Source organism: Phaethon aethereus (assembly GCF_964289735.1).
Source record: "Phaethon aethereus genome assembly, chromosome: Z".
NCBI lineage: Eukaryota > Metazoa > Chordata > Aves > Phaethontiformes > Phaethontidae > Phaethon > Phaethon aethereus.
Window position 1 is genome coordinate 81,812,205 of NC_138577.1, and position 15,486 is coordinate 81,827,690.

General features: G+C 41.5%; 1 protein-coding gene across 1 annotated transcript; it reads left to right on the forward strand.

Annotated features, from left to right (window-relative positions):
* Positions 1-92: 92 nt before the first annotated feature.
* On the forward strand, positions 93-14,985 carry FAM151B (family with sequence similarity 151 member B; the record flags this gene model as incomplete). The annotated part of the gene is made up of 7 exons (XM_082013341.1): positions 93-111; positions 1,309-1,530; positions 1,640-1,765; positions 6,605-6,770; positions 10,384-10,601; positions 12,363-12,498; positions 14,706-14,985. 7 exons carry the CDS (start codon positions 93-95, stop codon positions 14,854-14,856), a joined length of 1,038 nt encoding a protein of 345 aa, XP_081869467.1. The 3' UTR covers positions 14,857-14,985.
* Positions 14,986-15,486: the final 501 nt, after the last annotated feature.

The window sequence follows — 15,486 nt, forward strand, 5'->3', positions numbered from 1 at the left end:
TTCAAATACGAGATCTTCTGTAGCTGACTGCAAACTTCATGCGCCAGCACAAAATGCAAGTGCATACCTTCTTACACTTGTTTATGGTCAGCATGACGAAGAATTTTGCAGGTATGTTTATGAAGAAGTTGTAGTTGAAGTCCTTAATATTAAGATATTATGCTGGTGCTTCAGGAAGATATGCTCTGAATTAATTTTTTTACAGAATAACTGGTTTCTTTCTTGTATTTATAAGGATTTATCGAACTTAAATGGATGCTATTTTTATAAATACTGCTATTTTTTCTTTATTCTGCGCTCAGAAGTCCTGATACAATTTGACTTTTGAAGAATTCATAAAAAAACAGATTACCTTTGATGTAATCTACATTTAGCAATAAGTCAGATGAATTCTGCACTATCTTCTCTGCTCCTGTGTGCTGCTTTTGCCACCTCTTAGTAGCCACCGTTACTGTCAGGGAGAATTGGTGTATTAAGTGTGAATTTTCATGAACAGATTTTTAGTATACCTGAGGTTCTGGTATAGTATGTATTTTTTATATTGGGTCACCAAGATCTATTTATGTATTTGTGATGCATGTGATTTGTACTGAGGTTCGGTGAACCGTAATTGGGGTTTAGTGACTGTCACACAAGTGTTTATTAAGAATAGAACCAAAACTAAATATGTACAAGATCTATATTGTTTTCAGTAAAAATGCTGGTACAATTTTATAATGAGACTATTAAAACTTTGATGCCTTCTTGATGCTAATAGGGGATATTTTGTTTTTGTATCAAAAACAATTTGTAACTTAACCTAATCTGCTTTGCTGTTACCTATGCTTCAAAAACACCAGTTCTAGAGGCGTTCAGGCTTCACAAGGTTATCCTGGAGGAAACAGGCTCCATTTGAGCTAATTAATGTAACTTCTTCAGAGGAACTGCAGTTTTGGAGAACAGCTGAAGACCACACTGTGCACAGCATCAACAAAACATTGATTGAAAACAAGCTGCAACTGTATGGCCAAGGGAACACCTGGGAAAGATTGTTCAGGATTGTGATCGGGTTGGGGGTGGCTGTTACCCCCATGACAGGGGATATGGGGGCAAACCAGTGTTGCCCATGGCTGTTCATAGGCTAAAATACTAAAGGAGCAGCTGACACTTGCCCTCTACTAACTCATTTCAAGTAATGATCAATAAAGAAAGTTAATGACAATTCTTGCTCTCTTGCCTCTGTTACTTAAAAACGGACAACTGTTCGATGACTGTGTCTTGTCCGTGCAGCTTTGTGGGGGTTCTTTTCACCCTCCCTTTCTGCCGCAGCCCTGGGCGGGCCTCCTGCGGGAGTGTTCCCCACGGCCCTTTGCCGTCAGCGGCCAGGAGCGAGTACCCCCGCTGCCCTTCCCCGGCCCGGCAGCGGCTGCGGCCCGCGGGGCCCAGCCCGGCGACGCGCCGCTCGCCGGAGCAGGCAGAGGAGCGTACCAGCCACCCACGCGGCTGCGGTGGGGCGGGCCCCCGGCGAGGAGATGGCGGAGCAGGCGCACGGTAAGAGCGGCGCGGCGGGGAGCGGGCCCTCCGCCGCGGTGGGGCGGGCCCGCGGCCGCTCCGGCCGAGCGGCGGTGTTGAGATGGGGTCTCCCTTCGCGCCGCCGCAGGCGTCTGGAGCGAGGAGGCGGTGGATTACTTTCTGAGGCTGCAGCGCATCAGAGTGAGAGACGGCGCGGCCGTCAGGTGGTTCCACGCCGCGAACAGCAAGGCCCGAGCCGGGGAGGCCGCGAGAAGTAAGTGTGAGCCGCTGCCGGCCTGCCCTGCCTTCGGGCGGCCGCCTCGGCCTTAACGTTGTGGGTTGACAGAGGGAGGGGGCCTGGTGGTGCCGTGAGGCGCTCCCGCGTTGTCTTCCGGGAGAGGCCCATCCCTGGGTAGCCGCCTGCTCCTCTGAGCTGCCGGTCCGGTGTCGCGGAAGCCGGCAGGACAAGGTTTGGAGGTGGTAGCCTCACGTTAGACAAACTTGTTTAATTGCAAAAAGACAGCCAGCTTCCAAGCGTGCAGGCCCTTTGTCAGGCCAGACCTTCAGATTAACAAAGCCTGTCGTTGCTGACCAGCAGACCAGAGGCATGACTGTGGTTTCACACACTCGAGCTAAGCTTAGCTGGAGTGTTGTTGAGTTTGTATGTTTGCACAGTAGAACTCAAAAGCTTCTGCTGTGGGTAAAACTGGTTTCTCTGATATGGTCATACTGAGGTTAGACTGCAGCTACAATAGCCTGGGCAGCAGCGGTCAAGTTTTTCCTCTTCTTTCCTGTTTGTTCTCATGGTAGGTTGCCTTGCCCAGTGTGCTGACAATTCTGTTTGTGGATCAGCTCTGGAAGACAGAAAATGGAAATGACCTGATTAAAAATCTGTTCGTCCTTCCTTCCTTCCATCCACCCCTCCATCAGATGAGGTTCAGTACCGCAGCTGTTGAAGGGACGGCAGGCGGTGGAGCAAAACTTCATGGAAGACTGCTCAGGCTGGCTTGCCCACTGAGCAGCAGCTGCGGTGCTGTGAGGATAGGTGCTTGTGACAGCTTTGTCAGGGCTATACTGCAAAACGTGTCCTGTCTTCCTGAAACAGTGAAAGATTTCTGGGTAGTTTTGACCCTATATGGATGGATCTTCTTCTAGGTCTTCTTAGGACAGTTGGAAATTGTGTAATGTTGTAACACGCTGGGTAAGATTTCATGGATTCTGCAGGACAGTTTTATTACTGTCGTCCCCCCGCCCCGTTTTGTTGAAGATGATTAAAGTATTTCAAGTTATTTCTGATCAGTTTATTTCAGTGAATTTTAATTTAGTTGATGTGAATATTGGGGAAACGTGAACATCACCTGTTGATTTATGTATTTATGTATTTTTTTATGTAATTTTATATGTAATTTGCTTTCTATTGACTGTATAATCATTATTACCTTCTTTTATTGTTATTTCAGTTTAAATAATTCTATATATTGAATTCACAGAATCACAGAATCACTAGGTTGGAAAGGACCTTCAAGATCATCAAGTCCAACCACTAATCCAGCGCCACCATGTCCCCTAAACCGTGTCCTGAAGTGCCACATCCACACGATTTTTGAACACTTCCAGAGATGGTGACTCCACCACCTCCCTGGGCAGCCTGTTCCAATGCCTGACCACTCTCTCAGTGAAGAAGTTTTTCCTAATATCCAATCTAAAGCTCCCCTGGCACAACTTGAGGCCATTTCCTCTCGTCCTATCACTAGTTACTTGGGAGAAGAGACCGACACCCTCATCACCACAACCCCCTTTCAGGTAGTTGTAGAGAGCGATAAGGTCTCCCCTCAGCCGCCTCTTCTCCAGACTGAACAACCCCAGTTCCCTCAGCCGCTCCCCATAAGACTTGTGCTCCAGACACCTCACCAGCTTCGTTGCCCTTCTCTGGACACGCTCCAGCACCTCAGGTTCCTTCTTGTAGGGAGGGGCCCAAAACTGAACACAGTATTCAAGGTGCGGCCTCACCAGTGCCGAGTACAGGAGCACAATCACTTCCTGCTCCTGCTGGCCACACTATTCCTGATACAGGCCAGGACGCTGTTGGCCTTCTTGGCCACCTGGGCACACTGCCGGCTCATGTTCAGCCGGCTGTCAACCAGCACCCCCAGGTCCCTTTTCTGGCGGGCAGCTCTCCAGCCACTCCTCCCCAAGCCTGTAGCGTTGCATGGGGTTGTTGTGACCAAAGTGCAGGACCCTGCACTTGGCCTTATTAAACCTCAGATAGTTGACCTCGGCCCATTGATCCAGCCTGTCCAGATCCCTCTGCAGAGCCCTCCTACTCTCCAGCAGATCAACACTCCCACCCAGCTTGGTGTTGTCTGCAAACTTACTGAGGGAGCACTTGATGCCCTCATCTAGATCATCAATAAAGACATTAAACAAGACCGGCCCCAGAAGAACACCACTTGTGACCGGCCGCCAGCCGGATTTAACGCCATTCACCACAACTCTCTGGGCTCAGCCATCCAGCCAGTTCTTTACCCAGCGAAGAGTAAACCTGTCTAAGCCACGAGCCGCCAGTTTCTCCAGGAGAATGCTGTGGGAGACGCTGTCAAAGGCTTTACTAAAGTCCAGGTAGACAACATCCACAGCCTTTCCCTCATCCACTAGGTGGGTCACCTGGTCATAGAAGGAGATCAGGTTGGTCAAGCAGGACCTGCCTTTCATGAACCCATGCTGGCTGGGCCTGATCCCTTGGTTGTCCTGCAGGTGCCCTGTGAGCACTCTCAAGACCAACCGCTCCATAATCTTCCCCGGTACAGAGTTCAGGCTGACAGGCCTGTAGTTCCCAGGATCCTCCTTCCGGCCTTTCTTGTAGACGGGCGTCACATTGGCAAGCCTCCAGTCTTCTGGAACCTCCCCTGTTAACCAGGACTGCTGATAAATGATGGAGAGTGGCTTGGCAAGCTCCTCCGCCAGCTCTCAGTACTCTCGGGTGGATGCCATCAGGCCCCATAGACGTGTGGGTGTCCAGGTGGTTTAGCATGTCCTTGACTGCTTCCTCCTGCATTATGAGGAGTACATTGTGCCCTCCATCCCCATCTTCCAGCTCAGGGGGCTGAATACCCTGCGGATACCTGGACTGGCTAATAAAGACTGAGGCAAAGAAGGCATTAAGTACCTCAACCTTGTCCTCGTCCTTGGAGACAATGTTCCCCGCCATATCTACTAAGGGATGGAGATTCTCCTCGCCTCTCTTTTTGTTGCTAATATATTTGTAAAAACATTTTTTATTATCCTTTACGACTGTGGCCAGACTGAGCTCTAGCTGGGATTTTGCCTTTCTAATTTTGTCCCTGCTTGACCTGATGAGATCCTTGTACTCTTCGTGAGTTGCCTGCCCCTTCTTCCAACGGTGATCAACTCTCCTCTTTTCCCTGAGTCCCAGCAAAATCTCCCTGTTCAGCCAGGCCGGTCGCCTTCCCCGCCAGCTCTTCTTATGGCACATGGGGACCGCCTGCTCCTGCGCCTTTAAGATTTCCTTCTTGAAGACTGTCCAGCCTTCCAGGACCCCTTTGTCCTTCAGGACTGTCTCCCAAGGGACTCTCTCAACCAGTGACCCAAACAGGCCAAAGTCTGCCCTCCACAAGTCCATGATAGCAGTTTTTCTGACCCCTGTCCTTACTTTGCTCACAACTGAGAATTCTATCATGTCGTGGTCGCTAAGCCCAAGATGGCCTCCGACCACCACCTCTCTCACCAGTCCTTCTCTGTTTGTAAACAGCAGGTCCAGTAAGGCACCTCCCCTGGTGGGCTCACTCACCAGCTGCATCAGGAGGTTATCCTCCACACACCCAGGAACCTCCTAGACTGTTTCCTCTCTGCTGTGTTATACCTCCAGCAGATGTCCGGTAGGTTGAAGTCGCCCACAAGAACAACGGCCAGCGAATGCGAGACCTCTGCCAGTCGCTTATAGAATGTCTCATCTGTCTCTTCATCCTGGTTGGGTGGTCTGTAACAGACTCCCAGCAGGATATCTGCCTCATTGGCCTTCCCCCTCATCCTTACCCACAAGCACTCTACTTGGTCTTCACAATCTTCGATTTCTATGCAATCAAAACACTCTCTAACATACAGAGCCACCCCACTGCCTCTCCTTCCCTGCCTGTCCCTTTGGAAGAGCTTATAGCCATCCATTGCAGCACTCCAGTCATGAGAAGCATCCCACCATGTTTCTGTGATGGCAACTACGTCATAGCTGTCGCGCTGCACAATGGCTTCCAGCTCCTCCTGTTTGGTGCCCATGCTGCGTGCATTGGTGTAGATGCACCTGAGCCAGGCTATCGATTTCAACTCTGGCACGTTGAACCTACCCCTAGGTTCAACTCGAGTGAGCCCGGTTTTATCCCCTCCCCCCTCCAAATCTAGTTTAAAGCCCTCTCAATGAGGCCTGCCAGCTCATGAGCAAGAATCCTTTTGCCCCTTGGCGTCAGTTGCACTCCATCAGCCGCGAGCAGTCCCGGTGCCGTGTAAACCGCCCAGGCACTCAGATGCTTCTCATTACGGAAAGCTGTTTTCAATAGGTTGCAGCATTCCTAAGATTTCCATTCAGTTGTCTTATGTTTCAGCTACCATTTTCATGGCAGATGTTGCTGGCTGGCTGACTGTTTTTTTTAAAGCTTTGGCTGAGATGCGTTGGTCAGTTTTGAGAATGAGACAAGGGGAGTACTCAGTCTCTGCCAGTGTTAAACTCTTCTGTGTCACCTTTCCTCTAGAAAGCTCTGTCTGGATTCCTGTTTTAAGAGGAAAATACTTGAAATGTAGCAGGACTGGATTTACATTTTGGGTATTCGTTTTCCAGTTCCTCAGAAAAAAACGTGATTACTCAGCCAAATGTGTCTAAAAAGTTAGTTTTTATGTGCTTGTAGATTTCTGAAGAGTTCAGTGACTAAAGTAGCCAAAGAAATGCATCTCTCGCTTCACAGACAGCAGCTTGTACTTGGTGATCTTTGTGAAGTAAGTGTGCACAGTGCAGTGTAGAAAGACTTGCCATGTAATTGTGACTCAGAAGCAGACAGCGGAACTATGTATTTCCTTCTGTCAGAGCATTAATTTTTTTAATCAACAGGTGATGTTCACATGATAGAAGCAGATGTTCTGCTTCGTGGTGGCAAGGAAGGAAATGGAGACCCTATAATGGCTCATCCACCTGAGACAGACAGTGACAACACATTGCAGGAATGGCTAAAAGAGATTGTCAACACCAGTAAAGGCATCAAGCTGGATTTTAAGAGGTATCTTAAGACAAAAAGATTTTTATACTGTTTTCATTCTTACTAATTAACAATTTTACAGGTAGTGCTAACTATCTTTTGATGACAGTAGACCAAACTTTTTCTTACTGTGCAGTTTAGCATAATGCATTCTGTCCTGAACAGAAAATGCAGTGAAACATAATCAGTATTACTAAATGCATTGACAGAATAAAAGCTTTAAAAGTGTTTTGAAGTACAAATAATGATTTCATATTCTGTGAATTTGTTACTGAGTTGCTATTGAGCAGTTTTTCCATCAGGAAAACTGAAATGATAGTGCCTATCTGGGAAGCTCCTATCGGTCTTCTGCTTGTGCAGAGAAATTGAGAAAAACAGCCTGCCAACTGGGAGGTCAGACAGTGGCTCCCAGAGGAATTCTGATTCCTGATCAGCTCCAATATTAACAGTGTATTGCGGATGTCTGAGTTGAAGAATTAAGTGTAGTCCTTTGAATATCTGATCTCATACCACATATGTTGTGGTGGTAGATTTCTTCAGCATGCTTTCTAATACAAAAAAAGTTGTCTTGCTTTTTGTGTGGTAAGGTGCATGTATGTTGAAGTAAATGCAGTTTCTTTGCATAACTTCTTAATTACATTTTCAGAGGTTCATTTAGGATTTTAACCATTAGCTGTTTCGTTGTCTTTAATGGAAAATACACCTGAAAACCCCATAAGGTTGCCTTGAAAAGTTTGAAAGGGAATTCAGAGTGAGCTGTGGTTTTCAGATCTGCAACTCCTAACTTTAGCTTTGCCTGAATTTGCGTGTACAACACCTATTTTTGCAGCAGATGGAGAACCCACCTCCACATTAAAAAAAGTTTCATCTATGCCTACATATGTTCTAGAAAGGCAAAAAAAAAAAGCTAGATAGTTGTAAAATGCGATTTGTACCTGTTTTTCTGTGTACTGCATGCAAAAGTTCATAAAAATACAAGAAAGTGGGCAGGCTAAATCTTTTTATTGTTAACAGAATCTGTAAATGTCTGCCTGGACAGAGAAGGGAAGGGACAAGAGAAGCAGATGTTTGTTTGGGTTTGTTTCTTGGAGGTGGGGGGTTTTTTCCACTTTAATTATTGTGTAAATTAATTTTAAAACATTTACGTGTTATTTTTCCACACGGAATTTCCAGCCAATTGCAGTGATTTAAAAAAGCTTTTAAAATTATGTTGCATTGTAAAAGTCTAATTGCATAAAAACATTTTAAAAAGCAGACAGTGCAGATATAGTCAAATGAGTGGTAACAGATTTTGATGTTCTTTTGAGTAATAATTCTTTGGATACCATTGCTAAAGTTTTGACGATTATTTCAACAGCACTTAAAAAGAAGTATTTTGTATATTTTCACTGTCAGCTTGGTGGACCACATAGTCACATTTCCTGCTGGCTTTATCCACAGGAATGAATGCGCTCTGCAAAAGGACTTCAGAGTACCACTTAAAAGATGCCAGAGTCATTCAATACGGATTCGGCAATACGTCTGAATTTTCCACAAGCTGTGCAATAAGAACAGTGCTGTCTGGGATGGGTTCTTTTGTTTGTCTCAAGACATGCTGCTTCAGGCTTTTTTCTCTTTACACTAAAAAGGAAGGCATTCCACTGGCTTTGACAATCACTTATGTATGGGAAAATGTGAACTCTTCTGGCCTCAGACAATGTGAGAAATACTTAAGCCAATAGTGTTAACTCAAGCCATTACTAGCTTTTCTCTAAGAGGACTTGAGCTAATAATGAACTGAAGATGTTGAGTGGAATTCCTTCCACTATGCAGCTTTCTCAAGAATACAAAAGTTAAAATGTACAAAATGACTTTTCATAGGAAGTAACAGGCAGCTCAGGATGGGTTTTGGCTTTAGAGTTAACCAAAGCTGGGTAAGAGCTGGGTTCCATTCCCATTTTTGACCGCAGATCCTGACATGATTCATCTGACCTCATCATGAGCCAGGTTTGGGAATAACTTGGTACAGAACCATCCCTACAAAACAATGAGAATAATTTTTTACACTTTATGTCCCTGAACTCATACACTGCTGCTATGGCAAGCTTCAGCGCTGGTGTAAGAGGCTGGAGATGCAGTGGCCTTGGAATTGGGAAGATACGGTAGCAGTTAGCCATCATCTGTGTTGTTCAAACAGGCACCTGTGGAGTGGGTAGCCTGGGGTTTATATCCATGTAAGATGGAGCAGTTGTGATTCTCTCCTTGCTCTTTGCAGTGCCTCCTCTCCCAGTTCCTTTTCCTGGTGTTCTTCTGACGCCCTGAGGGACCGGTTTAGGATGTTGAAACTAATACTACAGAACAGCATGAAGAATTTTCTGTTGGCTCAGCTCTGTATCAGGTCACTGCAAGGTTTTGAGGAAAAACTAAAAGATGACTTATTCAGAGCTTTTGACGACTTGCAGGAGGAAACACAGGTCCTTGCTATTAGTAAGGAAATCACAGCTCTGACCATAATGATTTCAAATTCCTGAATGTTCTATAGAATGTTAATTAATCTGCTGTAAGAGAAAAAGTACATATTTTCTTGGTATTCAATCCATTTCCCCATTATTCCACATTTCCTTTCCTTCCACAGTACTGCTGTTTTGAAAGTTTTGTTAGGGTAGAGAACGATTATTTTTTGCCTTCTAGTTGTGCTTTTTCTTTTGATTTGAGAGAATGGTGAGAATATGTGACTTAAGATATTTTGTTAAAAATATAAATAACCATACCTTTTTGTGCTCACATTTCTACAAGCAGGCAGCTTGCTAATGTACCACCACTTGGTAATCAAGTGTGGTATATTGCATTGGTAAAAGGAAATTTCAAATGACAAATTTAAGAGATCCTTTGTTAAGTGCTATGTTGGTTGCTCTAGTCACTATACCTCATACTTAATAATTAGCTGTAGGATGAACATCTGATGGGCAGACTTCCTCATGCCACCAGTACTATGCCACACTTTTGAGCTGTGGGAACAACCACTACCAGGGAAAAAATGTTCAGATGGCTGCCCTTTCAATCTATTATTTGCCTGAAAACGTTCAGTTTTGGGCTTTTTATCCTGCTAGTATGCGTGCATCATCTTGCGCACATATGAAGTCTGTTAACTGGACCTGAAATAATGATAAAAGCCTTACCACTTAAAGTGCCCTTAAGCTTGGGAGAGATTATTTTTACCCTTTGAATAGTATTTAAACTTCAGGGACATGTGTAGATAGAATAAATATATTTAAATTCACTATAATATTTGTGGCATTCAGGTGTCTTCAGCCCAGTGGTCTAATCAAACCAAAAATTTTAGAGCCTGCAGTGGTGTCCTTTATTAAAATCCTTCCTAAGTGTTCAATAAGATCCAACTCTTAACAGGTTATGAGTTAGAAGAACTGTGAGGTAAGAGCCATGAAGCAGTTCATATTGGGCAGCAGGGAGACAAGAGGCTTACAGTTCCTTACACAAGCAGCAGTAGTCACCTGATGGTAGAAAAGGTCCTCAGCATTTCCTCACTGGCTTACAGGGGCAGTTTAATTAATGTATCCATCTATATATGTACTGCATATTTCCCATCCTCCATCTGAATGAGGTTTCTCATCTCACTCATGTGTTACCGGTACAGCCTAGAAGCCGTACAGCCTTCCTTGGAGCTTCTTGAACATGTGAAGCAGCATTTGAGGCGACCTGTTTGGATCAATGCAGACGTCCTACCAGGACCTAACGGAAATAATGCTGTAGTGGATGCAAAAGGGTTCCTCGACACTGTCACTTCATTTTTCCCAAATGTAACCTTATCACTGGGATGGACAACTGGCTGGCACCCTGACAAACACAACAAAGGTAAAGATAGAAAATGTAATGCTTATGCTGCATAGTCTTGTTTTCTTCAAATTCATTCCGTAATTGATTCAAAATAAGTTATATGCCAACTTGTCAGTTTGAAAATAATACTGAATGTAAGAGGAATTATTTTATTTGTTGGTGTATATTTTATAGTGTTTTATAGCAATTAGTTCATTGCTTGAGTTGCAGCAGAACTGTATAACAACAAAAATACCAGTTTCTTAAATAGTATTTTGTTCTTCAACTCATTCACACATACTGAGGAATTTTGGGGGACAAATTGCTTATGCCCTGTTTCAGGTAGTCTGCTTCCTGAATCCTAGCAGGATTGATTTGATAATCTGAATTCTGGCACATGTCCTGAAGAAAAATAGATTAGCTGGAAATTTAAAACCCTACCAGTGTGTTTTTGCAGTAGATAACTGAAATCAAATTGTAGGTCAACATTGTTTTTAACATTTAATTTCTGTTAAATAATTGTTTTTTTGCAATAAATCTTTACAATTTATTGATGTTAGTAACTTTTTTAAATCTCAGTTTTGAGAACCTAATTGCAGTTTTTTATTGTTAATCCCTAACTTGAATTGAGATCCTGAACATGTAGGCATTATTTTAGAGTCCTTTTCAGAGCTTTCCTCTCATAATTCTCATAGTTGCTTTGTTAGGGTGTTTCACTCTACACATCTGTGTGCAGTAGCGTAGTCCTCACTAGTATTGTCTGTGACTACAATGGCAAAATTATACACCTTTCTAAATTGCTAATTGTTCATTAGCAAGATGTAATATTGTGTTAGGAGAACGTTGTTGTATGTTATACAGTAATTTTATTAAACTATATAGTAGTTTGCCCAAAGTATCTTCAGTGCAGTAAAAAGTCGCTGGAAATAATGTGCTGGAAATACTATACTGAATAATCTCTTTTAATAAACATAACTTTATCTCCATTCTAAATTTCAGTTTATAGTGATGCTAATTAAGGATATACTATAAGACATAAGAAGAACAGCCTATTTGACTGATTTATTGCTGTTTGCCCAACAAAATATTTTTTTTTTAAGATTTGGTGCTGTAAGTCTTCTCAGTCACAATATTGCATATGAGTACTGGAGGAAAAAAAATTAGCTGTTGATATCAAAGTTAAGTTTTTCATAGCCTGTAGAAATAAGAGAATATTAAATACATTTTTAACTAGCTCCAGCGCTTGTAAAAATCTCAACAGCAGGCGCTTGAAATATTTTTGATTGCTTGATTTTACCATATTTTTAAGTACAAAGCATTTTACATACTTAATTTCTCTATATTTTAATGTCTTCTATTGCATTCATTCAAATTTTTTTCCTAAGTTTTTCAAAATGTCTCTGTTTTTTAATGGTCACTGTCAAGTTAAAACTAGTCCCTGTTGAAGTCAATGGCAACACTGTCTTTTTGGAAGAGAGCAAAGATACAATTTCCTGGACATTAGAAAATGTGACATTCTATAGCTATAAGTAAAATAACACTGCAATGAATAGAAATAAAGATTTTCAAAGTAAGTTTATTTTTCCACACCAGTATTTTTTCTCCTCTGAGACAATGACATTTTTTATTATAATGATTTAGCGATTTCATTTCAGAGGTATGTCATTTTCACAAAACCCATGGATTATGGGTTGTATTATCTTGTATTATCATGCAACCTAACCATTCTAGAATTTATTGTGTCATTATGGAAACTGTATTTGTGAAAAATTCCTTTTAATCAAATGGTCTTTATTGTAGGCTATGACTGGATGATGGTGAAAGAAATGGCTCAGATATGCAATATACTTTCCCAGCCTGTAACTTTCCCTGTAAGAGCAGCATTAGTACGACAGTCAGTATCTGAGCTGTCTTGGTTAATGCAGCAATCGGATAGGTAAGTTAGAGGGCCTTTACTTTTAGCTGTCTTTACTACAAAAGCACATAATTGTTTATATTAAATATAAGAGAGTTATGTGTGCATACTTACGCAATTATGTTGAAAATATTTTGTCTTGTAGATTATCCCTTCAGTTCTTTAGTTCCTTCAGTTCTTGCATTGTCTTGTCATACAGAAGTGGTCACTACTTGTTTCTTTAAAATAATAAAATTCCAAAAGCCTCTTTTGAAATTACTTATTAGAGATAGTGAATCTTGTGTAGGTTTGTAATTCAGTTGCACTATAAACATTTCATAAGACTAATTTAGTTAAATAGACCAAGTAGTCGGATGTTGCAATTTGGAATTAATTAAATTTGAATACTTACATTTTATAGATACTTTTTACTGGATTCATTATTTATATTTTCTGTAATAATGTGACATAAAAACGTTGAAGGTGATTTTTAGATTTGAAGTTACTGGGTGTACTACAAAGCTGATTTTGTTTAGGTACTTGAAATACATTCAGTGATTTTCAAACACTGACTTTTCCTTTTACAAATAGTTCTTACAAACCCGTAACAATTTCATAGAAAAAATGTATTTACACGTAATAGCATGAAAATAAAGCCTGCTTTCTATATACTGTCTTTTACTCATCTTTCTCACCTACTCTGCCTATCTACACTTTAATAAAGTTGCTCTTTAAGCACCAACCAAGGTTAAAGCCCAAGATGGAAAAATTAAGACAGTGACTTGTATGGAAAATTTCTAAGTAATTAGAGACAACAGGGTGGAAATAATGAAGTGCTTTTTTTCTCTTTAATAGTGGTGAATTGAGAGAGAAATTATAAATAAAGGTTTGAAGCTGGGAAATTAATTTCAAAATATTGTTTAGAGTATGTCTTCTGAATTGTGCCATTCTCAGATATGTCCTCATTGGATACAAGCATTATTCCCACTGAAATGCTAAGATTTTCTTTTTTAACTCAGCATAAAAATCTTGATTTTTCTTAGTGCCATGATTAGAAGACAGAAATTCCTAAGCCAGTTTTGCTGACATAGAACTAAATTCTGATTTACCTGTATTTTAGATTAATACAGTTTTAATAAACAAAGGGGAAGAATGAAGTATTTGTCATGTGGAGATTGTGGAGTGTAATGCTTTTAACTTTAAATGACACTTTGAAGTTTTTCTTTTTTTTTTTAAGTGTTACAATGAAGGCTGTGCAATTAATGAGAAGAGTGTACGTAATAAAGTGCAAAAAATGCATTTAGTTAGTGAGATAGCATCACTACACATCACAGAGGTGACAAAACATAGAGTATGAAAATCACCTAAAACTGAGATTGCCTCATATTTTCAGTTAAAATGCTTTACTTGTAAATATTTGTTACTTTATCAAACTTTAAATGCTCAGCCTGGTAAATTTCTTTGCTGGCTGTGTGCTTAAGTCTTTTTCATTTTAGTCTTTGCTAGGTCTGGCAGAACAGTTCACACAAGGACCACACTACAGATTCAGATTGTTCTGGGTGGTGTAGGATTTTCCATCTTAAAAATTTTGCAGTCCTTGGGAAGTTCTAGCAAGTTTAACTTTAGGAGCAAGGGCTTAAAGTTTGACTGGAGCAAAATTATGTGACTTACCTCCATAATGAGGAAAAAAATGTGTCAAAGGAATAGACCTCTGCAAATTTTAGTTTGTGTGTGTCAGATAGAGGGTTTTTTAAAGACTTATCAGTTGTATTCTTCAGCTAGTCTGTGTGTACAAAGTGTTCTGTGTGCCTTCTATGCAAAGTCAGGCGTGTTTGATCATGCCTGTTTCTGGGGGTAGAATTTTGATCCAGCAATTGCTTTTCCCAGTAACTTGAAGTTACTGTGGTAACAGACAAGATTGGAGAGACTCTTGGTGCTGTCGGTTGTAGCACAAATGGAGGGTAGAGGGTGAGGACTTGCCTGGATGTAGAGGGGCGAGGAGGGCAGGGACATATAAAACTGTTAATTCTGATCGTTCATAATTTGTGGTTGCTTAACTTGAAAATCTAAAGGACATTAAGTTTTTTGTATTTAATTACATTCCTCAAATTAAGATACTGTAGTCCTGAATATTTTCAGGAGCTTATTAGTGCAATGTCTTTCTGTCTTACATGCTTTTTCTTAAGCTAATAACATACTTTTTTCTCTTTCTCTCTCTTCCCTCCCCTGCGTTTTTTTTTTTTATATAGATACAGCCTCACTGTTTGGACAGGAAAGGAAGATGTGTATTCTGTAGAAGATTTGCTTTACATCCGTGAAAACTTTGATAAAAGTAGGGTTTATTATGACATTTTAGAGCCACAAAATTCTGAATTCAAAAGAGCCATAGGAGTAGAATAGTAAATGCAAAGCAGGCAATCTCTGACCTTATAATACATAGCCTCTTTAAATGAGAAGATTTCTTGTTCAGGGAAATGCATTTTCCTTCCCAAAAGAATTGTATAGAACACAGCTGTGGTTATTGAAGGATTTTTTCTGGAACACTTTATTGAAAGGCTTCTCAAATAGAAATTTAATACCTCATTTAATAGATCAGAATTGTTACTTACTCATCATCTGCATGTTCCTCTCATTCACCCAGTGGCATGTAGTAAAGGCTACTCTAGTGCTTCTTCCCTGCAAGCATATAAAAGGGAGAAAGAATGTCCCCAGCAGATAGTCATGGACCAAGGTAATTTGCTAGTAATTGCTTTTGTGTAAGCCAAAGTCTATGGGATAATCTCTACCAAAGCCTGGCTTTGCTTTTTATAGGGGAGGGCAAGAGTGAAGACTATATTATAGAATCATTAAGCTTAGAAAAGACCTTTAAGATCATCAAGTCCAACTGTCAACCCAACACCACCATGCCCACTAAACTGTGACCCAAAGTGCCACATCTACATGTTTTTTGAACACTTCCAGTGATGGTGACTCCACCACCTCCCTGGGCAGCCTGTTCCAATGCTTGACCACCCTTTCAGTAAAGAAATT